We start from the raw sequence: 27,353 nt of genomic DNA on the forward strand, positions 1-27,353 counted from the left end.
AGGACTTCGTAAGGTGAAGTACGTATGTGCCGAGTGGACATCAGTGTAATAAATTTGGCATACATTGATTTGTGTGAATGTATTTCAAGCCTGTGTTATTAGTGTCTTAATCTAAACAATCTTATATGCTATAAGTTCAAGTTTTATAAGTTATATAAGTTATATCCTACGATTTCATGTGAACAATTTTCATTTGAACCTTCCTCACTCCTTCGTAAATGTTACACTAAATAGGAAATAACAAAATTACCACGATTCTGCACAGCTGCGAGTCATGGAGATTGGTACACAAACACCAAAGTAAACTACAGTCAATCGAGATGAGATTTTTGCATAAAATAGAAGGAATAACAAAAAGGGATCAAGTGAGATATACAGGGTGGCTCAAAAAGTCACTTAACACCCTCGGTACAAGGCCACTGCAGCGCGCAACGTGGAAATGGTGATGACCAATCCTTATCAGGCCAAGGGGGACCCACATTGACGTCACCCGCGAAGTCGGCGGCCATCTTGATGTCCGCCATCTTCAATTCAACTTCAGAATTTTAAATGGGAAGGGGGTGATATGATATATCAAATCAGGCTAGAATTTCACGAGAAATGCAATGGTGAAGGTTTTTTTGACGTATCTTTAACCAGTAAAAAGTTATGACTGAATTCTTGTACCAATTTGCTCATTTTTGAGGTGTTAGAAACATGCCTTAAAATTTGTTTACGCATCGGTAATGCATCGAGATCAAAGTGACGTCTAGGGAGAGAAATTCGCATGCCATTTCACACGATTTTAATCGAATACATCCACGAAGAGCTGCGCATTATGAATGGTTGTCGCGAACAATTTACAGTGTGACGCTTCCCTTGAATTAAAAATCCTTCACGGTGACAAGTCTAATGTTTATGTTCATAAGGAAGTTCATAAATATATGCCCGACCCTGTGGCCGAGTGGTTAGCACATCGCGCTGCGACGCCGAGGGTCCCGGGTTCGAATCCCGGTCGGGCTTGGTTGTTTGTGAATGTCCATTCATCATCATTTCATCACTCATCCCCATCTTCGCAAATTAGCCAAGAGGCACAAAACGCGAAGTAAAATAAACTAAATCAATCAATCAATCAATCAATCATAAACAGAATATGCGACCCTTGTCATCTGATAACTAACTTTGGACAGAAACTGCTTCACAACGTTCCCATGGTGTTCTGGTGTTCCTCCCTATTGAAAAAAACTCTGTAAAAAGTAACTTCTTCCATAAACAAGGATGAAAAAAACCTATTTATTTAACAAATCCAAGTAGCCCTACGCATTTCAGGTTCTGTTGATGGAAAATTGACTAACAAATCGTGTTCCACACAGCACGCCACACCTTTAACTTACCAGCACTAAATATTCAGCTTTGATCTGTAGAAAATGGGTTATCAGATAAAAAGTATCGAATATTCTGTTTATGAACTTCCTTATGAACATAAACATTAGCCTTGTCACCGTGAAGGACTTTTCATTTAATAGAAGCGTCACACTGTAAATTGTTCGCGACAACCATTCATAATGCGCAGCTCTTCGTGGATGTATCCGATTAAAATCTTGTGCAATGGCATGCGAACTTCTCTCCCTAGACGTCACTTTGATCTCGATGCATTACCGATGCGCTAAACAAATTTTAAGGCATTTTGCTAACACCTCGAAAATGAGCAAATTGGTACAAGAATTCAGTCATAACGTTTTACTGGTTAAAGATACGTCGAAAAAACCTTCACCATTGCATTTCTCGTGAAATTCTAGCCTGATTTGATATATCATATCATCCCCTTCCCATTTAAAATTCTGAAGTTGAATTGAAGATGGCGGACATCAAGATGGCCGCCGACCGCGTGAGTGACGTCAATGTGGTCCCCCCTTGGCCTGGCAACGATTGGTCAACAACATTTCCACGTTGTGCGCTGCAGTGGCCTTGTACCGAGGGTGTTAAGTGACTTTTTGAGCCACCCTGTAGAACCATAAGAAATTGTTTGAGGATTTCTGAAGAGAAAGTAGAACAGAACCAACTAAGATGCTCTGGTCACGTAAAGAGAATGGCTGGAATGCACTCCAAAGCAATAGATGTAAATATGAATGGGACAAGAACAAGAGTAAGACGTAGCTCTTGAAGTAAGGGGCAGAGACTGGAAAGTGAAAGATCTAGTGCAGGACAAGAACAGGTGGTGATTTTTCTGGAAAACCATTACACCGCAAGGTAGAAAAGAACAGATTAAGTAAGTAACTATGATTTCCTTTTTACTCCAATATTTAAACTGCTGATTGTTGGAAAATGAATCGTTATATGGATCACGTAGTAACGATATCAATACTGAAATACAGTTTTATTTTAAGATGTGGCCATCTCCAAATCTTTGACAGCTATTCGGAGATCCACCAGCACCAGAAGGGCTTGCGCCACCACCGTCGTAAACCGACAATTATATTCTTACTAAACCAGAGCGTGGTTAGGTAATGTTTAAAGAAAAAATGTGTAAAGACGTTTCATCAACATCATTACTGGCTAAAGATACGCTAACAAGGTGTAATTTGTAATATTCTTTACGTAAAAGATCTTGTGAAGGAATTATTTCAAGCCGTCTATTCCATGTAACTCGCATTGAAGATTGCAGAGGGGGAGGTCAGGGTGACCCGAAGTGTCTTAACTTACGTATTTACATTCAAGTTATGAAATAATGAATATTTTCTCAGACCGGCACATCCTCCACCTCTTCGCTTTCTTCACGAACAACACTATTTTTTCTACATGTAATGTTCCAAGAAAAAAAACCTCCGGTGTTCCCACATAGCAAATAATGATAATTGGTCACATTGCAAAATTATTTGCGTCAAGAGATTTTAAGTGAGATGTTTTTCTTCTTCGTTATGTATATTAAATTTACAATGACTTAAAGTTGAAGTTCAGGGTCGCCGGGAAGAATCACGTTCATGAAATAATAAACTAAATATTTGATCCCCCTTCAGAGAGGCATATCCTTTAGTTGATATATAGAGTACGAAGAGAGAAGACTTCTTGTGTTGAGGTATGAGTTTGTATCTCTCATGTCCCATTGCTTCCTTTAGTTCTATTTTCTCTTTTATCTCACTAGCCTTTCTGAAAGACAATTCGTTGCCTTCTCACGTCTACATTTCTGTTTCTTTCTCACTATCTATTTCTCGTGTACTTTTTCTACACATCCTTTTCATCTCATCTCTGTCCTCTCGTTCTTGAAGTTTTCTTCCATGTTCATAATGCCAAGTCGTTCGAAAACCATGACCGATCTTGAAAGAATATGTAAAAGAGACATACAATATAGTATAGATCATTGCTTTATTCGAAATAATTTCCTGTAGAGTTGCCTGTCTCTGGAAACTGGAAACAGGATTGCAAATTCTACGTCTTCACTGTTTCTGAATATCTTCACCTTGAAGTATTGTCGAGGTGCATAGAAAGTTTGCAATCTGTGGCTGCCAGGTCAGGAGAGTATCTTTTATGAGTAGCAACTCAGGTCGTATTTAGAGACGCCAAAAGTAGAATGATTAAATCGAATAATTGGATAATATAATGGTATTTTAGCATCTCCCAGGATGGAATCCTATATTTTATTCTTGTCTTATCCTCCACGTAATGGGTCCTACTTTACCTCCCCCAGCAGGGAGGAAATAAGCCCCCTCCAATTCTTAAGACTGCAAAAGCAAGGTTGATTGATTATTGTTATTTAGTGTCGCTTTTCACCAACTTTGGCTAATCGCGACGATAAGGATGAGTGATGATATGATGAAACTGATGGTGGCCCTCACAGACAACATCCATGTCCATGCAGGGATTCGAACCTCTGAAGTCGTAGCGCGCTGTGATAAACACTTCGCCACGAAGGCCGGCGGCAAAAGAAAGGTAAAACTTGTCTGACTACGACTAAGCCAATTATCAAATGAATAATGGAACATGGAAACACGATTGTCTATAGCTGTTTGAGAAGCACGTGCCTTTTACACCATCTCCATAGCTTGTTAAAATGTTGTGCATGTCATGCATAGGTTCCTATACAACCTTGAACTTTTAACATCTCTCAAGAGGCTATTTTAACTTTCAGGTGGGCGTCTTAGACAAGGGAACTAACTTTTCTCGTATGCTTTGAAGGGTGAAAAATGACCATTGCGCCGAAACACCCAAACATTTTAACTCATTCATGCAAAGGACATATTATGCGTTCCCCTGCGAAGCAATGCTTAACACTATTTGAAAGTAATGTACTCCTCTCTTTACATTCCAGGTGTTTACAGTGCGGCTGAAACCAAATATATTTCACTGCAATATGGTAACTCTTTATCTTGGATTGATCCTTGTGGTTGTTGTCATTGTAAGTTGCTTGAGGGCGAAACCCAAGAACTTCCCCCCAGGTAAGAACTTTACTTTAAACACATACACCCTACTGGATGTCACAATAGTACACTAACTTTCGCATCACGTAGATGACATCAAGGTGAACACTTATTCTTAATCATATTTTGCTACGTTCGACGCTACGGGTTCTACGAAAGATAGAAACTTTATTTTTTTATGTATGCTACCAAACATCCCACTCAAGTTTGCTGTCCACATTTCTTTTCTCGATCCAAAAACGTACGGAAAGCAACACTGCGCTTTGCAAACAATATCGTGCGAGCAGAGATTAAGTCAGGGCGACGTCTCTCAAATCATATTTGTTTAAGTCAGCTTGATGAACACATTGGGACTGGACCTACAGTATAAAAATGAGAATCGAACTACTGTGCATTGTGGATCTACCGAAAATCAAATTTGGACCTCCTTTATTACAAAATTATATCGGGGAGCCTCTCTCCCTTTAAATCGTGAATTCTACTAAATTCTAAATTTGGCAATTTTACACCAAGAATTTGCAATCCTTGTCCGAGGGTATACGCATTAGGGAGAACGGAATTTGACTTTAATTACCAATAATTGCAGTGCATTGTCTGGCTTAAAAGTTATATGTCAAGCGTGAACCTGTATCGATCGCATTGTTACATACATCATCATCTCTCCGGCATTACGACATGAGACTTTGCTTCCATACTTGCTATCCCCGGCTTTTTCTCCCCAGTTCCCTATTCGTGCGTGTTTCACATCTTCCAGTACATTGTCATGCCATCTACAGGCGCCGACTGTAGAGGGAAAGGCACTTCCTGCACCCACAAAATCCCTCAAGAAATATATACTTTACACATAAAAAATTGTTGTTGTCAATCTTGAACACCCGATATTCATATGAAGTTGACAACTGACATCCATGTCCCCTTACTCCTCCTATATTCAAAGATTTTCATCAGTCGGCTCTCCCCATTATATGAACATGCCCTAACCATCTTAATCGGTTCATCCTTATATGTATTAGATCTTCCTCCTAATATATATAATGCAATTGTTTTTGTTGCATACATACAAGAAAAAATTGTAGTTTTTCGAAGGCAAGCTCGTAGCGTCGAAAGATCTGAAGGTTTGACCGTGTTCTTCGGTGATAGAAAACTTCCTATGTGACACAGGAAATCATAAGATCATCATTTACATACTTCCAACACATACATTTCAGTACAAGATGATAAAAGATCTTGTCATAATTTGATAGTATATCGTAGTGCCAAAGGAATAAAGTCAAGACGCTTCATCCTAATTCTTCAACACACCTTTTCGGAAAATCTTGTTTATAAATAAATCATCATAAATTGATTTTGGCGTATTCTACAGTATGTTAGGCGGAGTGTGACCAAACCGTACGTTGTGCGTTGTCTATACTATTTTCTGAATAGGGCCCACAGCATGTGTACTTATTTTTAAGTCCACCAATGCAAATGGATTCAGGGCCTACTACATTTCCAACTTATCCGATTTATAGCTTTGTGGCATGTAGCGGACTACCAGTTAGTAAAAACCGCATGGGCATAACATTTGTGTGAAAACTGACTTGGCGAGGTAAAGTGGTAATTGCCAGACTCTCTTGTTAGATTTTTGTTATTTCGCCTTGTCTTTCTGCCACTTTTATCTATTCGCGCCGATGAGGATGGTTAGATGAAATTGATGAAAGGCCTTACAAAGAACACCTATGCTCAGGATGGGATTGGAACTACGGTGGCAAGATCGAAAGTTGACCAGTTAACACCGTCGGCCACCGAGTCAACTCCACTCGTAACGTGTACATTTTGCAATCTTTTCATCCATTTGATGTATTTTTAGAAAATCTGAGTCAAAGGGACTATGCCACTAACCACAAAACATGCACATGACTTTACGTGACATGGATGACCACAAAAAATGATGATGTTAATTATCGACATTATTCCTTTAGAAATCTTGACACCAAATTAATCTGCATTGGTATGATTAGTTTCTCGCCGTAATGTTTCAACTTATATGCATGCCACTTCGCTTCGCTGCGAAAACTCTCTTACGCTAATCGTAAAGATGCTTGTTTTTTTCCTTAAGGTCCAAGACACTGGCCAGTTCTTGGTGCATTACTGGAGACGATGAAATATCCTTCGAAGCTGTACAGCAGGACGGTAGAAATGGTCAAACGTTATGGCAGAATATCAGGGTTCTATCTTGGTCATAAAGGCGTCATCTTTGTTTCGGGGGTGGCTGAAGTGAAAGAGGCATTCAACAGGGACGACTTCTCACAACGCCCTACAGGCTCAATCGGGAAAATGACACAAAGTCGAAGGCACATGCTTGGTAAGGAAAAGTTTTAATTTTTTTTTACGTAACTTATATTAAATGTTAAAGAATTGTTACAGGAAATAGCATTCCCGAAACATACAAAGTATATTCTCAATTTTTGGCTGTATAAAACACTAAAGAGTTATGTATCCAAATTGTGCCGGTAATAATTAGTCTAGTCTGTTCAAAAATCTCCAACTGGAATAATCTCATTTCAACAACACATCTTAACAATCTCAACAACCTCATACGATTTATTGATTGAGTTCTTTCTTGGTTTAAGTTCACTTAATGCACAGTAAGGCTAATCGGGACTGGACCTACAGTTTAAAGTGGGATCCGAACCAATATGTGCCTCCACCGGGTATCGAACCCGGGGCCCCTTGATTACAAGGCAACGACGCTACCACTACGCCACCGGGGAGGCCCCAAACCTCATACGAGTATATCCAAAAATAAAAAATCTAACTACAGCAAAACTAGACTACTATACTACAATGAAAGTTTCTCACAAACACAGCCTCTTGACTGGTAGCAGCACACGCGACCCTACCCTCTGGAAATTAGAGGTACGTGTGTGGTGTGTGTTCTGGACTAGCATTGTGTATATGTCTGTTGCTATCGAAAATCAAGATGCATATCATTTTGTTGTGTTCTGAAATAAACTCGGCTTAATGTTTTTGTTCTTATTACTAAAGGGTCAAAAAATAGGAGTTCAGGAGGGGTGACTAGGCGCGTATGAGTCTGGGAGTGAATTTGCCCTATTTCTTATGCATAATGGCATGTAGGACACCAGATTACAGAAAATTAAGAATTGACTGGAACCGTAGAATTAGGTAAGACCATCAACGCTGCTAATGTCTTAAACGTCAGATCTTCCATGTAACTAAGACTTTATCACTATTTCTTATTTTTAACTTTTATTTTTTCTCTAGGGATCACCTTGGCAGAGGGAAGTTTTTGGAAGGAGCAAAGATGTTTCACACTCCGACATCTGCGAGACTTAGGCTTCGGGAGGAGAATTATGGAAAGTATCATCCATGAAGAAGTGGAGAGTCTCATCAAGGAAATGAAGAGATTGGCAGGGCCCGGGTACAGAAACCCAATCTGCGTCGAGGACACCATACCTCAGGCGATGTTGAATGTCCTGTGGCAGATAATGTCTGGGAAGAGATACGAATTCTCGAACCCTCAGTTGAAAACACTGATCCACCTGGTGAGGGTGTGGTTGGAAAATCTCGGTACCTTCCCCGATCTAACATTCTTTCTTCCCCGCGTCAAGAAATCGGCGGCGTCCAACAACCAGCTCGTTCTGAAGTCAGTGAAAATAGTCATTCAGGAATTTGTTTCAGTAAGTCAATCCAACTAATTTAGTTTGAAAATAGCTCGTTATAGTTTAGCACTCGTTTATGTACTTCCGTACCTTTCATCCAATCTTCTTTCTGTATATGCGATGCGAAACCAGGGCAAGAGTGAAGATCTTGTTTTGGAAGATAAATAACAAGTTAAACACGTAGAGTACAGAGATTACAATTGTAGGATATGAAAAGTACAAGTTTGTAGTATCATAGTAATGACACATTTATGAAATTAGACGAACTACAAATGTGCCACAGGGAATATTTTTAAACTTGCAAAAATTTACTCTTGCCCCGGTGGGTGGGGTAAGAGTGAACAGTGAACGGGGCAAGAAGGAACGCACAAGTAAACATTAGACGTTTGATGAAATACAAAGTATATTACATTACAATGAGCTCAAATATTGTATTTGGAACACATTTTAAAGAAAAATTGATACGTGATCATTATTGTCAATAAAATAATTGGAATGTAACTTGGTCGCGGCTCTGAATGGGTAAGTCCTCATAATGTACTCAAAAGTATCAACACTTGTGGAAATGAAACAACGTAGCAATGGAATGCAAAAATATCACTTTGAGTACATGCACACACACACACACACACACACACACACAGAGGCTGTGAAGGATCAAAGTTTGAGCGCTGCTCGTTGAGACCACTGCTGGTCAATGGCGTTCCTTCTTGCCCCGGCATTCCCGTCCTCGACAATTGTGGCTGCCAGCCCCCGGTTGGGAACGTGTTCTATTTCAGTACCATGTAACGTAATACTTAGGAATGAGGCCTTTTGGACGAAAATTTACAACCTTCAACTTGTCGTATATACTACGCTATCAGTTGTAACACATACCTGCAAAAAATTTGCTCAGGTGGCAGTTTTCAACGATACGATACTTTCCTAGGCATCACAGTTAAGGACAAACTTTCTGTTGCGTTTCCAGTTTTCGCTATTCACTTGCTTAGCGGCGTTGCGAATTTTACGAAAATGCCACGTTTACTCTTGCCCCGGTGTTCACTCTTGCCCTGGTATCCCATATATAGACCAGTTGTTGATCACTTTGTGTAAACTTGCAACTAGACACAGTAAAATCAATAACTTTCAAATTCTCTTGATTTCTAAAGCCGGAAAGCTTGTTGCTGAAGCAATTCTAGAAAAGGTCAGCCAGCATTGCCAATTACTATTTGGTCCAAAAGATGCTTATTCTAGGTAAGAAAGTGCGTTCACCGTTGCTATTTCCTTTGGGTTCAAACGATGCTTATCATTTTTTATAAACTCTAAATAAATTTCTATAAATGCATAGTTATTTTTTTAAAGTATGCAATATAAATTCAGTACGAAAATTTAGTGCCTATTGAAAATTATAGTCATTGTCATTTCTGGTTGTAACAGGAAACTATAGAAGAGCACAAACTAACTCTAAACCCAGATTCTCCAAGGGACTTTATAGATGTATACCTTCTAGAAATACAGAAGACACACACTGAGGAAATTAACTGTTTTTCAGGTAAGTTCTCAACCTCTACCTAAATCGCATTCAATGCTTCAACATATTCAGGAGAAATATGTTGATTCAAGTTTTGTTTTAAATGTCCCATTTATGAACACAAACACGTAAGAAAAAAAATTGAGAATGGAGAAATTCACTCACTCACTGACTTTTTTTCTCGGAGGAGTGTCCTGTGGCCTAGAATCAATAATTGTGCTCACAGCCAAATTTGTCTTTCTGTATCATAACTATCACAGGATAAACACAATGATACATCCAATACACAAACTTACAAGAATGTCTGCGTTGTGCATAGTAGTTTGGGTTCGTGCACGGTCTCGAGTTGGACTAAAATGTAAACTATAAAAATATCACTTAGAGCGTTAATCTTATCTCACAAGGAGAATAATATTCTATCTTAGAAAGAGTAATCAGTACTGTATTATTATTTTGCTTCCTGGGGAAATCCGTATGGCTATCTCGAACGTAAGCAAAAGTAGGAAACCCCGACAGTTCTACAAGCGGGGAAATGCCGCTTTTCTCTCTTATCAGTCAATTTGCTTGCATAATTCACTCACTGATTCAGTTACGGGATTTCCATTCACTGAAAGCCAAATGGAATTACAGATGTAATTGAACATACGTTCACAGGTCGAAAAGTTATGTCCACGTCTTGTCAATATTATTATATTCAAATACAGAAACTACGTGCTAAGGAAAAGTGTTTGAAAATAATAATATTTACATAGTCTTTCCTTAAACGTATTTTATCTAAAGTAATCAAGCAACCGCATCAGAAAAATACCGACGCTAATATAAGTTTTGGAAGAGATATCAGAACATTTAAAGGCTGCAAAGATGTCATAAATTTATCAGTGTAAGTCGATCACATTCAGTTATTCTCGAATGAAGGTTTAGCATAGGTGATTCAAATATTGTTAACCCAAAAACTTGATGGTGAATACCAAAATCCACAAAAAACATTCAAACGTTTTTCATTATAAAGCTACTTAAAGTGAAAGAGTTTTTTCAACTTCGGTGGGAAATTCCGTACAGGTAAATCCACAAATTAATTCGAAACAATATTTTGTGTGTGTGCGCATGGAAACGGGTGATATTTGCTACGAAAGCACCTTTGGCCACTTCGATCTTGTGGTTAATCTGTTAGATACGTTTCAATATATTTATAATAAACAAGCCTTCAAATTGTACCTCTTGAAATAGGAAGCGTGATGGTAGAATTTACATGAAACAGGCTGCTTTCAACAGCAACTTAATTCGTACAGGAGATAATAATTTCCACACAACTGCATGTAGAAATGGAAGTAATCATTAGTTAGCATTTGCACCAATTCTATAGTTAATAAACATGATCCCAAATTTTGTCCTAACACTACTTTCGTTGCAAGGGTTTTGAAACATTACTGTCAAAGATAAACACACACACAGACACAAAGTAGTTTTAAAAAAACTAAACCCCAACTCTAACAAAGTGTACAAAATAGAAACTTTGTACACAAAGCCAATTTGCTTAGAGAAAAGGTTGATTCACTTTTGGTATATCGATTGTCACGAACGTGTAACGTCGCTTTCTTAGAAGTGATCGTGTCATATTTGTTAAATTCATGCATTTTAGTGCATCATGGAACAGTAGCTGATAAAAGCATCATTTGATGCATTTTAATGTCTATCTTGATACAAAAAAGTGCATCATTAGCAACAATTATGCACTTTTCTGTGTTACTAGAGTCAACATATTTTGATCCCATGTTGTACAGTCACGGACACTACTGGCTTGGAACAATCCCATTAACTTTCAATGGAATCGTTACAACCCAGAAGTGTCCGTGACTGTACAATCTTTGGACTGTTATCAGTTGAACAGACACATTATTGCGGTGTATATAAAGCATGCAGCCGATCCCCATGGTGGAGTGGTTAGCACATCGCAATACAACGCTAGGGGTTTCGGGTTCGAATCCCGACCTGGACATGGATGTTTGTGTCCATTCATCAACTTCATCATAAGTATCATCACTCATCCCAATATTCGTAAATTAGCCAAAAGGGGCATAAAACGAAGTAAAATAAATCAAATCATATATAAGGCATGCATTTCCAATATTACTATTTCTAAATCTGAACACGTAGATTACGTACATAGCTTGCGTGAAAAAATGCTAAGCTGTTCGTTCAAGCAAACTTTTCTTCTACACGGATCGTGTTCACACTAGCTGCTCTGTACTCCCTAATACACATTCCAACTCGTTGGCAGATATAGAGGTTTGCTACGTGAATGTTGGTACAATTTATGATTACTGGATAACATTGAGGTAAGATACTATCCGGATGTTTTTGTTGTTTATTTCTTTCAGAGAAGCAACTCAGAGCAATATGCTTCGATCTATTTATCGCTGGAACGGACACAACTTCTACTTCCCTGAAGTTTTGTCTCCTGTACATGCTGTTGAACCCCGACATACAGAAGAGAATACAGCGCGATTTGGACAAGGTGGTTGGGATGGAGCGACTTCCTTCTCTGAAAGACAGACCAAGGTATGTACGTGTATACCCCAATAGGTTTATCCTGGTTAGCTCCCGCCACTCTGTGCTCTCTTGTCTGGTGGAAGACCTTGACAGTCATCACGTGAGCGCTTCCACTCACACAGAGGAACGCTAGAGACAGCACGTGCTTTGTTCTCTACCTGTGAAATCTCTCTCTTATCTTTCCGTGGGGAATTTGAACATTTCTTGCTGCATTAAAACCAGAAGGGAGATAAAAGCAATCTATATTCAAGGAACAGGTATTCCCGATGGCGAGAGGAAAAGAATTTGACCTCTAAAGGCTTTATATAGATAGTTCATTGTTCTTGCCCTTTCTAAGCACGGCCAGTCGTCATGTTTGGCAACAGCAGCCTGTAGAAAATAAGCTACTGTACAGTGGGATCCAGGAGTATTACCATGCAAATTGTCCATCACCATGTTCGTGCTTCAAAAATTAAAAGAAAACTCAAAACAAGCTGTTGACAACTTCTGCACCAGCATACATAAAAATGCATCGCTTAAAAACAGACAGGATGTAAGAGAAAATTAATGAAAAAAGTCATGGTAATTCTAATGGGTCCCACTGTACCAGTATAAACTTTTAACAAAGTGGCTACAATCAAGCAGAAATACAATTCCCTGACTTTTCCAGGTTTTCCAGGACAAAACTTACATTTTTCCCTGACAATTACAAACTAAATTAAATCGATGTTTTTGCAAATAGAAATAATAAACTCATACAGATCCAGGTATGGATTTGTTAAGTACCAATATTTTCTTCTATGAAATTGACTTAATTTCTCTATTCTCTATGATTTGAATTCAAACAGCAAAATAGTGAATTTGAAAAAGTATTACAATTCACAAGCTAGGGAAGGATTACGGAATTTTGTCATACGCAGTAAGTTTAAAATAAAATACTTGATTATTTTTAGTTATGACTAAATTTGATTAGAGTAAAGAATGATTGGTTACGAAATACAATTTGTAATTTATCAGTCTCCTTATACATTCTCGGTATTATTTGTTGATATTTCCACTGAGGTTTGGAACCGTCTGCTTGCAAGAAACCATGAGTGCGGACTCATTTTTCGATGCATAAAGCTACTTCTCTCTTCTCTGTAAAGCAAACAACTTAACTCTTGAAACAATTGAATCGAACAAAACAAAGTGTCATATTTCCTTACATTATCAATGGGATTTCTGCTTCAGTACAGTATATCCAAGTGAAGTACTGTGAAACTGACAACATGCAGTTATACCATTTTTGCTGACGAAAATGGTATCTAGGTATTAAGAATTTAACGCAAGGAATTTATAGAATTGCATTGTATAGGTACCTGATTTAGCTAACCAAACATTAAAACAGGAATATTCTGTTAATAACAGCTTTTGAAAGCTCATATACGAGGGACGTCCTGAAAAAAGCTCCAATGGTACCTGTACGCAGCACTAGTGGCCGGAGAGTGACACACACACATGCGGGCAGGAAGAATTGGCATGTATCTGTAATCTGGTACAATCGCAATGCAGACGTTTTAGGACAGTTCAAGATTAAAGATTGCAGCTCTCATACAGTCTCCCACCGACTGCGATGTAGGCTACGTGTAGTAATCAGATCTTTGCACGCTCAGAATTTAGCACAGAGCCACCAGCAATCGTGTGAGGTGTGCAGACCGGACGTCGTGAGTGATAGTATGGTCAGGCGATGGTGCAGACAATTCACGGAAGGCCAATCGAATGTGCACAACCTCATACAGCTGAGTACACGCGGACCCTTTGCATCACTTCAGGTGAGAGATCTTGGACCACTCCCTGTACAGCACTGGCCTTGAATGTACCGACTTTCATCTCTTTGTTTAACTGGAGAGGTTTCTGACAGGACAAGGATTTGACAGCTACACTGTGGTAGAGATAGTTCCAGTCTTTGCTGTCAGACACATATGCCATGGGCATATACAATTTAGCGCCATGCTACGACAAATGCCAGAACAACGGTAGTGATTATGTCGAAAATTAGGTTAGGACTCACTGTTACTAATGCAGTAAATTACTACTGATATTCTTGTTTTATTTCTGCCTAATCGGTAGGGACCTTGATTTTTTGTTATTTTTTAATTTTTCTATTTTTTTACTATTCGGTGTTATTTTTCCCAAAATTCACATTTTCATTTTAGCGCATTTTCTGGCAAATACCTGAAATTATACCTTCATGGTGATTTTAAACTACTGTTTCAAATTGTAAGTAACATGGCCTGCGCCTCTTCGTGAGAGTTTGATATCTTGAAAGTTATTTTGGGAAAGTTATTTTCCATACCAGTAGTGTAAACCTATTGGTTTTAAGTAATCCTTGTAGGTATGCCTAGTATTTAACATCAGTTGTGACATATTTTGATGATTTTGATGATTTTTCAATCTTATTTTTGGAGCCTCGCCTATGTAGGTACGCCATGATCTTACGTGATATAAATTAACCTATTCACTTTTTTACAGCCTTTTATGGGTTAAAGTAACCTACAAAGTGTAAAATGGTTGTTTCTATGTTATCCTTGTAGGTGGGCCTAGTATTTAACCTTAGTTGTGACATATTTTGATGATTTTGGTGATTTTTTTTTTTTTTTTGATTTTATAGCATTTGACGATGTTCTAGCCCTATTTTTTTTGCTCAATCTTATTTTGGGGGCTTATTTTTTGTAGGTGGGGCCCTAAACGTAAACGCCTACGATGTATTTGGGGGCCTTATTTTTTCTTTTGTAGGTGGGGGTCCTCAGCGTAAACGGCTACGATGTATTTTTATGACGTGTGAGCCCCTTTTCACGATGTATGTCGTGGCCTTTTTACAATGGGTTCAATGCCCCCACTAGTTTTGGAGGAGGGGGTGACAGTGGGGGGCTCGCAGTGTTGCCAACTTACTCCACAAAAAATTCACCATATGATATTTCACAGGCGAAGCTAACCTACAAATAGAAGTTGGCACTACTCAGTATTGCCATAAATTTCTATAGTATAGTGATTTTTTTTTATGTGTGAAGAATGTTTGGATCTAAGGTCAGTGTAATTTTTATAGAATTATCCAATTTTTTTCTTGTATCTAAAACTGTTCAGTCACTCTTTCATTCTTGACATCATACACAAAAGTTTTCTCTGCAATAAGAATGACCCTGCATAGAGTATCGGCAGGCAAGGCGTCAAGGAACTCGCACACAATTTTGATGTTGGTACGATCGTTAACAACCACCTGCTTTCTCTTCGATGTGTTAATGACGAACATGGGTCTGCGAGCTATGAACTCATTGGGGTTGTAGTACACGTCCACATTGCCGGAGGTCACTCTCTTGTAATCTGTGTATGCCTCGTACAATTTCAGGTAGTCGTTGTTTGCAATGTTCAGGTTGTAGTTCTCACGCGGGAATATCTCGTTCCTGCCATTTTTGAGGTAGATGTTCTTGATCTTACAGTTGTCGAACTGGCTCGAATCTTTTTCTTGGTTGTTGTCCTCCCCTGTCTGGAAGAGCACGACCACAAACTCTGGCATATCGTACCGGATGCTGTTAAACTGTGTGGTCACGTCAAATTCAAAATGGTTGCCGGAAGCAAGTTTCTGGTCGCACTGGTAACCGTAAAATTGGATGGGTAATTGGGGATTCTTCAAAATGTCTGCTTTGTACTTTGGAGCGTAGTTAGTTTCGTATTCCACTACGGACATGCGCAGCTCCATGGACTGGATGATTCACTTTGCAGGATCGGGTAGTGTGTTGGGAAGTGCTGAACCGTCTGCACTCAAGGTGCTGTAACGCATCAGCGCATCGTTGTCGTTGGCGCTTCTGCGAAAAGTGACGCGCAAACCACCCTTCCACATCATCTCTGTGTAGTCGGAGAAGAAGCCAGGAAGCAGGCGCATGGGAAGCAGTACTGTGTGACTTTGAGTTTTGATTTTTGTACCTGCTTCGAATCCCTCTGCCTGGTAGTATGCTGTATCAGTCTTAGAGAGTTTCAGTGCTCCCACAGCTGTAGAGGTAATCCCGGGGTAGTCAACCCTATCGATGACGGTGCCATGCTATCTAACTTCCACCTGCGAGAACAGGTACGGCACAAAATTATCTACAAGTCTTAAATTTGCATTGGCAAGGAATGCTTCGCCGTTGTCTCTCTTCACAACATCAAACTTGATATACAAATCAGCTCTGTGAGGGTGAGCCCCCCACTGTGACCCCCTCCTCCAAAAGTAGTGGGGGCATTGAATCGATTGTGAAAAGGCCACGACATACATCGTAAAAAGGGGCTCACACATCATAAAAAATACATCGTAGCCGTTTACGATGAGGGCCCCCACCTAAAAAAAAAATAAGGCCCCCAAATACATCGTAGACGTTTACGTTGAGGGGCCCCACCTACAAAAAATAAGGCCCCAAATTAAGATTGAGCAAAAAATAGGGCTAGAACATCGTCAAATGCTATAAAATCCATAAAAAAAATCATCAAAATATGTCACAACTAGTTAAATACTAGGCCCACCTACAAGGATAACATAGAAACAACCATTTTACACTTTGTAGGTTATTTTAACCCGTAAAAGGCTGTAAAAAATTAAATAGGTTAAGTTATATCACGTAAGATCATGACATACCTACAAAGGTGAGGCTCCAAAAATAAGATTGAGCAAAAAATAGGGCTAGAACATCGTCGAACGCAATAAAATCCATAAAACAATCATCAAAATCATCAAAATATGTCACAACTGAGGTTAAATACTAGGCATACCTACAAGGGTTACTTAAAACCAATAGGTTTACACTACTCATACCCCCTTTTCAAGGGTTTTAGATAATGGAATTTTCCCCGTACATACTGAATTAATGCATTATTTATCACAAGTGGCGACGCATCCAAAAATTTTAAATCAATCAATCTCACATGACAGATACCGATATATTATGGCACCAAAAATTGGCATTATCTTTTTTTGACTTGTTAGTGTTACGATTCCCAAAATTCGCGTTTATGTTTTAGAATATTTTTATGCCAAATATAACAAAACTTAATACTTCCATTGTGCATTTAAACTATTATTTTAAATTGTAGGTCACATGCTCTACGTATTTTCGTGACAGTTTAATATGTCGGAACAGATTTTTGAAGAAGTAAAAGTAAAGTGCTCCCCCTGTGCTTAGCACCAAGCCATGAAGGCATCTAGGGGGTGTGGAGTTAGGATCCCATACTTTCTTGATCACGGCTGAAGGTGGGGGTGATGTGATCAGCACCACGCTTTTGGCTAAATTTACCCCCAAAGTTTCCTCTAGGTAACCGCTTGATACGATGCTGGGTGGGCGCCGGAGCAGTTTGAACAGGTGGAAAATATCCCGGTTCTCCCCCTCAGGGAATCGACCGCGGGTCTCTCACATGGTAGTCCGACGCCCTAACGACTGAGCTCCATTATTTCTCGCTCGACAAATGGCGATGGTGTGTGTGCACTTAGCTTGGTAATTCAAAAGACATCTCGCGCAACGAACACTGAAGATGCGGCTCCCGTGTGACGGTAGATACGCACTCGATCTCCTGTTAGAACCCTGCCACTTTGCTGTGTAATCAAATTGTTTTGAAAGAAGCTGAAAAAATCGTGGGAAATACATGATTTAATGTGGTTGGCGGAATTATTCCATGTATAACAAGCATTATAGTTTACTCTTGAATAAAATGTTGGAAAACTTGCACGTTCTATGTACACAAATATGGCACATTTTGTGTCTTTAAGCCTAGAAAAGACAAGAATGTTGGATTTCATGGAATTTTTCGTTGTTTTAGGAGTTTTTTTAAAACAAAATCTTTAAAAACGCCAACAATTCGCATTATTTCGATATGTCGAACGGGCGAAAATATGTCCAGACATCACTGCACATTCATAAACACAGCTTAACATTTTTCACGGTTTTCGCGTTTGCAAAAAATCAAGGTCCCTACTAATTGGAAATTACTTTCTGGGCACACCTCGGATAAATCAGTAGATGCAAAGTGAAAATTTAGCAGGGCTGCCAGAGAAAAGGCAATTCTTGAAAAAAGTGATTTGCTTTTATGATTGAATGATTCGAGTAAATATATTAAAATATTTACTTATTTATTATTAGTATTTTATTTCATAATATTTGACATTAATTTCACTCAGTGAGAGATTAATGACCATCTCTAACGAGTCTTAAATCTATAAAGACAAAATTCCTTGACATTTCCCAGACTTTTTTGACACCTCAAATTTCCTGACTTTTGCCGGTTTTCCAGGTCTGTCGCCACCCTGATTAAGGAACTAACTCTCTAATACACTCCAAATCTAGTCCTTCCCTCTTCAACAAATAAGCAATTTGCAGATTTTTTTTCTCTATTCTTAATTTGATCGCTTACTATCTCTTGAGGTTAATGTAACGGCGAGGGTGAATGGCGATGAAATTAAATTGACCAGGGGACAAGCTGCCATGATTCAACTCGACCCGAAAACGTGCTGAGGCGAGATGATGTGTGGTTTCCTTTACCACAATCATCATAATGAATAACCTCGTATGTTAGTATTGAGTAGGGCGCGGAAGTTGAGGAAAAATCCTTTTCTTTCCTAGTGTCCAAAGACGAGGCCCAACATAATATATGTTCATTTTGGGTCATTGTAGGCCAGAAAAAGGTGGGTTTGATTTGTCCTTTTTTAGCCTATTTTTAGGTCTTAACGGCTTTTTTTTTTTTTGCAACTTCGCCTTCTTTCGACTAGGTTTTTACTGCCCATTCTCAATTCGAAACTTCATCAGTTCATCACCTCTTAAACATCCATTCTGTAGTAAATAAATATATATATTTGAACCATCCCTGAAACGAGAGAAAAACATTTTTGGACGACTGAAGCAGGTAAGGTACAAGGTCCTTTAACCGTAACTTGTCTGGAAGGTGTAAGTGGCAACTTTCTCTTGTTTTGAAGCTTTCAGCAAGGTGTATACGACCAGACAGCACGCGCCTGAAAATATCTCAAGTCAGATAAGGAGGTGCCGCGCATGTTCATTAAATATGTAATTAGAACTGAAGCTATTAATTAATTTGGATCACATTTATACGTCCTTTTTTCCGTTTTTAGGCCCTTTTTTGATATTTTTAGGTCTTTTTTTGGCAATTTATAGGTCTCCAACTTCCAAGCCCTAGTAATGAGCATCAAAAAGGCCCAATCTTGATTGTTCAATTCTTTCAGAACACTAATTAGCACAGTTTTAAAAACGCTCTCATGTTTGAGTTTGTTTCAGTTTTAAGTCCACTGTATGCACAGATAGGCTAATCGGCACTGGACCTACAGTTTAAAGTGGGATCCGAACTACCATGTGCCTCCACCGGGTATCGAACACTTAGCGCTCTCATGCTTCGGTCGTTAGTTTGTTACTCAGTGCTGAATAAGAAATGGTTTAAAATTTAGAGTCTACAGGATGGTCATTTTTATTTATATTTTCAGGCTTCCTTACATCGAGGCGACAATATACGAAACACTTCGCCTCGGAAACATTGTACCCGTTATTCCACGAGAGGCATCATATCATAAGAAATCGTATAATTTTGGAGGATACGAAATACCGAAAGTAAGTACATCTCATACTAATTAACTGAAATGTGATTACCATTTGTACATGTATACATTTCACCACCAACAAAATATCTAACAACTGCAACTCTGTGTATCCAGAACTGGTAGACTGTCTTATTTTGCTGTAAATATAGATTCTTCACAGTTTATCACTAGATATACAGGGTGTTTCTAAAGGTCGTTTACAACGCTTGGGAGGTGATTCCTCTCACGAAAACAAGCGAAAAGTGTGAGTTCCATTTTTACGACTGAGGCTTCGTTTCCGAGATAGGAGCCTCGCAAAAGGTGACAAAGTGAACGTCACACCTAACTGGGACGAATAATATCACAGATAGAGAGGCGGTTCCAAGGGAATCATAAAGGAATCGTATGTGCTCAGTCCGGAAGTCACTATGAAAAGTTCACTGCACGCATGCGCAATGGAGTCCTCAAAGGAATTGGGGATTTCCAGCAAGAACAATGCATGGAAAGGGTATGTAACGCAGCAAGAAGGACCATGACAATGAGAAATGCGTTAAAGACAACACATCCCGACCTCAAACATCAAAACATGAGCACGGAACACAAAATCCGAAAAGTAGAGCACGGTTGCATACACCAGTTACACGCGAGGAATGAACGAATCATGTCATGTGGCACACGAGACACATTACTCCACCAGGAGGAGGGAAAGAAAAACACAATATGAGATGATTGCGGCAACGTGTATTTTTACACGCGACAACTACGTAATATCCCTCCCCCCCCACACACATACAACAAACAACAAATGCTACAATGTCTTACGCACAGACAGTGCGTGTCACTGTACACCAACTGAATATGTCACTTTCACCACACAAAGGGGGTGGGGAGCAATACCAAGAGTGTTCTCACTGGAATTTGCCGAGGGTGATAATCACAGACGGTTTTCAAAATGTCTGCCACGAATCAAGGATTGTCGAGTTCGAGCAAACAAGCCAGGGGTATCTGCTACCGTCGCGGCGGAGACGTTGATTCGAGCAACGAGGTCCTCAGCTGATGTGACAGGTGTGTTGTATACGAGGGTTTTTATTTCTCCCCAGAAGAAAAAATCGAAAGGGTTGGGATCTGGCGACCTCGGTGGCCAAGGCACAGGCTCATCCCTACCAATGAACCTATTGCGAAACACGTCATGCAGAAAATGTCGTACATTACGATCGAAATGAGGTGGTGCCCCATCGTGTTGGTACCACATTTCTTGCCGCAGTGCCAAAGGTACGGTCTCCAACAGTTCAGGCAGAACCTCACTAAGGAATGCATGATACGTGCGACCATTCAGGCGAACAGGGAGAATGTATGGTCCAATTAAATTATCATGTACTATCCCGCACCACACATTCACTGAAAACCTGTGCTGGTGATGGGCCACAAAAAGTGCATGTGGGTTGTCAAAGTCCCAGACTTGACTGTTTTTACTATTGAAGACATCCATCCTGGTTAAAATGGCTTCATCTGTCCTCAAGACATTTGCCCCGAAGTGAGGGTTTGTGTCCAGCTGATGCAACAACCCTGTTTCACGCAGTCGACTGTCCACTACCTGAAAGAAGGCGTGAGACGGTAAACGTCTGTGTGGAAAGCGTTATCCATAAATACGCCTTGCCTCACGGCTCTTTCCACGTGCCTCCCCATACATGAGATGCATGTCTGCTTGCTGCTGGGTCGTATACGCAGCCATCTGTGTAATAGGGAGCTGGAACTGCAAAGTATTGTTTTTGTTTAACACTGGCACACTGCACAAAGTGGCCGTATCACCGTACGAACACCACAGACCAATTGTTGCGATACTTGACTTGCCCACTCCATCACGTCAACTTCTTTCAATACAACATACTAGTACTCTTCAATGCGTATGACAACCTAGAGCGAACTGCTGATCATATCTCAGTACCTGCAACACGACTGGGACGACTGCCGGAGAGAACCAACCCTTCGAGCTCCTCTCGCGGGTACAACAGTCATGAAGGCAAAACGTAGACTACGAGAGCCAGACTTGCCCACACAGCGCTTCCAAAACTGGTCTCTTTTACGTCACAGTGATCGCGTGCGAACACTCTTGGTATTGCTCCCCACCCCCTTTGTGTGGTGAAAGTGACATATTCAGTTGGTGTACAGTGACACGCACTGTCTGTGCGTAAGACATTGTAGCATTTGTTGTTTGTTGTATGTGTGTGTGTGGGGGGGGAGGGATATTACGTAGTTGTCGCGTGTAAAAATACACGTTGCCGCAATCATCTCATATTGTGTTTTTCTTTCCCTCCTCCTGGTGGAGTAATATGTGTCTCGTATGCCACATGACATGATTCGTTCATTCCTCGCGTGTAACTGGTGTATGCAACCGTGCTCTACTTTTCGGATTTTGTGTTCCGCGCTCATGTATTGATGTTTGAGGTCGGGATGTGTTGTCTTTAACGCATTTCTCATTGTCATGGTCCTTCTTGCTACGTTACATACCCTTTCCATGCATTGTTCTTGCTGGAAATCCCCAATTCCTTTGAGGACTCCATTGCGCATGCGTGCAGTGAACTTTTCATAGTGACTTCCGGACTGAGCACATACGATTCCTTTATGATTCCCTTGGAACCGCCTCTCTATCTGTGATATTATTCGTCCCAGTTAGGTGTGACGTTCACTTTGTCACCTTTTGCGAGGCTCCTATCTCGGAAATGAAGCCTCAGTCGTAAAAATGGAACTCTCACTTTTTGCTTGTTTTCGTGAGAGGAATCACCTCCCAAGCGTTGTAAACGACCTTTAGAAACACCCTGTATGTTTCAAAGTATGGGAAATTAAATCGAGTAACGCAAGCAAAACGAGCTTCTGTAATAAGACAAAAAAGTGACGATCATACAACGAAGTGGCAACAGCGTCTGGGTAAGCACTGCCTCTCTGCTTTGCATTCGACCCTCGAAGTCCAGCAGGTGACATTTACTCGTTTCCGTTGGCGCAGGAACTGTCGAATTATCGCTGGCGTGATCGAATCAAACTGTTTAAAAACATGAAATATGGATGTGCCCGCACTTATCTAGGTTTTGAGGATATGTAAGAATAATAAGCAAAAATGTGTTCATTAATTCATTGTTTTCTGATCAATGGGTGGAGTTCTCGCTATACTTTCCAGGCTGTTTTATATTGTGCCGTTTAGTGAGAAAATAGAAATACTGGAAGTGATGTAGGAGAAAAAATAAATTGTTTGGGACATAAGATGCACTAAAAGCACTAAGTACGCATGGTACCAAATGATAGTTTATATTAAGTGAAGTATAACCACCCTTACTTCTTCTAATATCTGCTCATGAAGTTCAAATAAACCTGTAGTACAGCATATGTTGCCTTAAAACTCACTTAGATGATTCAATTTCTGTTAGTTTGAAACTTCATTGAGACAATAAAAAGAAAATTAGAGTCAAGGTTTAATTCAAGTGAGGTAAAATTGATTGATTCAATTCACGTTTTAAGTCCACTTGATGCACATGTGGGCTAATCGGGACTGGACCTGCGGTTTGAAGTGGGATCCGAACCACTATGTGCCTCCACTGGTATGAAACCTGCGACTCCTTGATTACAAGGCGACGACGCCACCACTGTCAGTGGTTCTAGAAGTTCTAATATTGAGTTGAAATAGTCTTTATACACTCATGCTCATAAATTAAGGATAATAGAGGTTTTGGTGCCCAACGATACAGCACTGAAACAAACTAGTTGTGGTAGCACAGACACATGTTGAACACACAAGAAAGACATCCACATACCCTGCTTAACCCTGTTTATTGCAGAAAACGTGAGAAAAACCAAAGAGCACACATATGATACAAAGCAAGGGAGATTGTAAAATGTTGTTCCACAGTTCTTTGAGCATGTGCACAGGTTTCAGTATGGAATGTGATGCCCATGCACATTGACACATGCAGTACAGCGGCTTGGCATACTCTGGAGGAGGTTGTCGAGCAGCTGTTGGGGTATGGTCTCCCATTCTTGCACCAGTGCCTGTCGGAGCTCCTGAAGAGTCCCAGGAGGTGGAAGACGTGCGGCGACACGTCGGCCTAGAGCATCCCAAGCATGTTCGATTGGGTTGAGGTCAGGGGAATAGGCAGGCCACTCCATTCGTATGATGTCTTTTGTTTGAAGGTACTCCTCCAGAATAGCAGCTCGGTGTGGCCTGGCATTGTCATCCATCAGGAGGAACGTAGGACCGACTGCACCTCTGAAAAGACGAACGTAGTCTTGCAGAATAACATCCCGGTACACCTGACCTGTTACAGTACCTCTGTTGAAGATATGCAAGGGTGTACGTGAACCCAGGATAATGCCACCCCACACCATGACACCACCACCTTCATACTGGTCCCTTTCGACGATGGTACCGGGTGCATCTGGTTCCTGGTTCACGCCAGATGGTTACACGACGAGAATCATTGTTGACATTATACCTGGACTCGTCAGTGAAGAGTACCTGAGACCATTCTTCCATTGTCCATGTCCTGTGTTCTCTACACCAGTTGTTTCGGGCTACTCTGTGACCATGTGACAGTGGAATGCAAATTGCAGGCCTCCGGGCGAATAAACCGTGCCTGTTGAGTCGTCTGTACACAGTGTGTCTGGAAACAACTGTTCCAGTGGCAGCTGCAAGGTCTCGAGCAAGGCCCCCGGGCAGTACTCCGTCAGTGTCTCCGGGCACTTACGGTGATATACCTGTCTTCTCGTGGTGTTGTACACTGTGGACGTCCACTGCTGTAGCGCCGAGACACGTTTCCAGTTTGTTGGAATCGTTGCCATAATCGTGAGATGACACTTTGTGGCACATGGAGCACCTGTGACACGACCTGCTGTCTTTGGCCCGCCTCTAGCCTTCCAAGTATCCTTCCCCTCATTACATCATCAATATGTGCTTGTTGAGCCATTTCACACGCACACCATTCGCACAACCGAACACAACTGCACACTTCCTATAGGCACTGTACTCTGGTCAGCAGTTTCGCTCCTGTGTCATTTGTCTGCTTACAGCGCCACCACACACTGGATCAAGGTCATAGTCAACACAGGTTCTTTGGTACAGTACCCAGACATCATTTCAAGCTGCAACGTGCACATCAAATATTTCTTTGTACAAGATTCAGCATTATCCTTAATTTATGAACATGAGTGTAGATAGTTTATGTCTAACATTTACAACAGGGAAAAATAAGTGGTGAAATAGAAGTGATATAACAATGTAATAAATGCTATCCGAGTTTACGTTTAAATTGTTCATATATGAAATTTCAAATAAGTGCAAAACACACAACCAATCGATTAATGGAGAATTTCGGTTAGTTACAAATGTTAAGTGGTGGTAACCTATTTGTTATCCATAGACAAATGAAATAATCAAATCCAGGGAAGTGAATATAAATTAAAAGAATTTCACCTTAAAATTCTAAAACCGTGAATATTGTATTTGTATACAGGGATGTGCCATTTTGATAAACTTGTGGTCCAGCCATATGGATAACGACCAGTGGGGTGATCCGGAGAACTTCAGACCTGAGAGATTCCTGAACGAGAAAGGAGAGCTGAGGAAGATGGAGGGTTTCCTTCCCTTTGGAGCAGGTGAGAGGTAGAAGTGCTATTCTAGGATTTATGTGTAATCAGGAGAGCATACGATAACACTGAAACATGTCGTAGGGTATATAAATATTCTGAGAGAGCTTTCCAAATAAAGTTTAACACCGCACATAGTAATCAATGTGCATATCACTCGATAATGAACTTGTGATAGAAATTCCATTTTCCGTGCAGGTTGTAATTTACTAGATTTAATAGATAAAACATTACTTCTCTGAACATTTAATATGTAAGTGAGCAGGTATTCTATGATTGGCTAGTGCCGATCCTGACGCATTCTTAACTTCTGTGCTGAACATGATATATCACTTATTTAATTAGTGTGAAATGATCCTGCCATGCTTTATTGCACACTAACCTTCTATCTGCCACCTGTTACTTGGGGGAGAAAGCTCCTTTTCAATTCAAATATGTCAATATTGAATAATAATAATAATAATAATAATAATAATAATAATATACAATAATTACAAACTACTCACAGTAAACTATTATTTGTTGTCTATTTTTATTATTATATCTTTGGGGAGAGACCTCTCCTCTATAGGCCAGAGAAGTGAATATCAGACATAAGATTGTTATTCTTAATCTTTCACATTTACTACCATTAATACCTATATTTTCTATGCTTGAAAGACAACGTGAGGATTTTTGTCGATATATTTTTCAATGAATGCAAACCTAAATTATTGAAAATGGTACTTTTCTTTCAAATCAGTATTGTACTGTTAACGGCATAAATGATAGACAAACTGTCCTGCTTAGGCCTATATACACACAAGACAAATCAAAGAAAATGGCAAATTAATTAGCTATATTGTCTTTGCCACGGTCTGCACAACGCACGTAGACTTAAATTTATACTTTATAGCACATCCATTTACTCAAAATACTGTGACGTACAGGGCGATACATAATGTTTCTACCAATGTCAGTCGGCAACACTGTCCGAACGCAGGTGCACATAACTGTGTTTACGTAGCTGCAAGACGGACTGCGAACCAAATAGCGCCGAGATTCCTGAGCATACGTGCAGAGTTCGATCAGCGTTGCCAACTGATATTGGTGGATACACTATGCGTCGCCCTATATAACACAATGTTTTCAGTAAATTGATGGAACTACAAAAGTGTAAAGAATGTGTGATGATATCGTGCGAGTATCTGTACCCTGTTCGTTCATCTGTGTCTTCTAATTCCAGGCAAGAGATCGTGTTTGGGAGAATCATTGGCTAGGAACAACCTGTTCCTCTTTTTCTCCGGCATACTGCAGAACTTCTCCCTCACAATACCAGAGGGCGAGGACCCACCTACCACCGTGCCTGATGAAGGAGTGAATTTGACCCCAAAACCATTCAGAATGCAAATTGTACCCAGGAAAGACAAATAATTCACTGGTCTACAAAAAAAATTGTGAATGTTACAAGAACAAAACAAGCTGTTTCTAGAAGTTGCTGAGCTCCTGAATGCAGATCTCATTTCAGAATTTCTCCATCGGGCTCAGATTTCCTGTAAAAATGTTTTCTGTATTTTCCTACCTCAGCCTATGTTCTATATGTATTGGTCGAAAGAACTCGCTTTCACAAAAGTGCTACAAACGTAAAAGGTAATAAATCTGTGTCTGTATACAAAGGAATGAAGTAAATGAGTAACATAAAAGTGTATAAACATACCTAAAAATGTTTCCTTCCCGATTTCCTACGAAACTTTGCCTCAGGAACATCTCTTCGTAAGGTCCAGCAGTAGTCTGACAGCATTGCGGCACTCCATTTGCCTTGATACCGCTTTTCCATTAGAGCAATGTCTTTGTGAAACCGTTCACCATGTTCGTCACTAACGGCACCAAGGTTAGTTGGAAGAAGTCCAGTGATCATTCAAGAAATGTAATTTTAGAGAGACATGTTGCATCCCATACGTTGGTATGATCTAATTAGTCCATGTACTATATCGCGATACTTCTCTGCTTTATGGTTGCCTAAAAAGTTTTTACATACACTTGTAAAAGACAACCATGCCATTTTT

General features: G+C 40.0%; 1 protein-coding gene across 2 annotated transcripts; it reads left to right on the forward strand.

Annotated features, from left to right (window-relative positions):
- The first annotated feature begins 2,359 nt into the window (after nt 1-2,359).
- LOC145985985 (methyl farnesoate epoxidase-like) lies at nt 2,360-26,987 on the forward strand. 2 transcript variants are annotated; one of them, XM_083120145.1, is made up of 9 exons: nt 2,360-2,483; nt 4,286-4,412; nt 6,493-6,738; nt 7,659-8,074; nt 9,473-9,587; nt 11,945-12,125; nt 19,585-19,708; nt 25,176-25,317; nt 26,534-26,987. In XM_083120145.1, the coding sequence occupies exons 2-9, from the start codon at nt 4,328-4,330 to the stop codon at nt 26,719-26,721; spliced, it is 1,497 nt and encodes a 498-aa protein (XP_082976271.1). In that variant the 5' UTR covers nt 2,360-2,483; nt 4,286-4,327; the 3' UTR covers nt 26,722-26,987. The 2 variants fall into 2 exon arrangements, with proteins under 2 accessions (XP_082976271.1, XP_082976270.1); XM_083120144.1 differs by lacking the exon at nt 2,360-2,483 and adding an exon at nt 3,032-3,055.
- Nucleotides 26,988-27,353: the final 366 nt, after the last annotated feature.

Source organism: Lepisma saccharinum, chromosome 3 (assembly GCF_977018435.1).
Source record: "Lepisma saccharinum chromosome 3, izLepSacc3.1, whole genome shotgun sequence".
Classification (NCBI taxonomy): Eukaryota; Metazoa; Arthropoda; class Insecta; order Zygentoma; family Lepismatidae; genus Lepisma; species Lepisma saccharinum.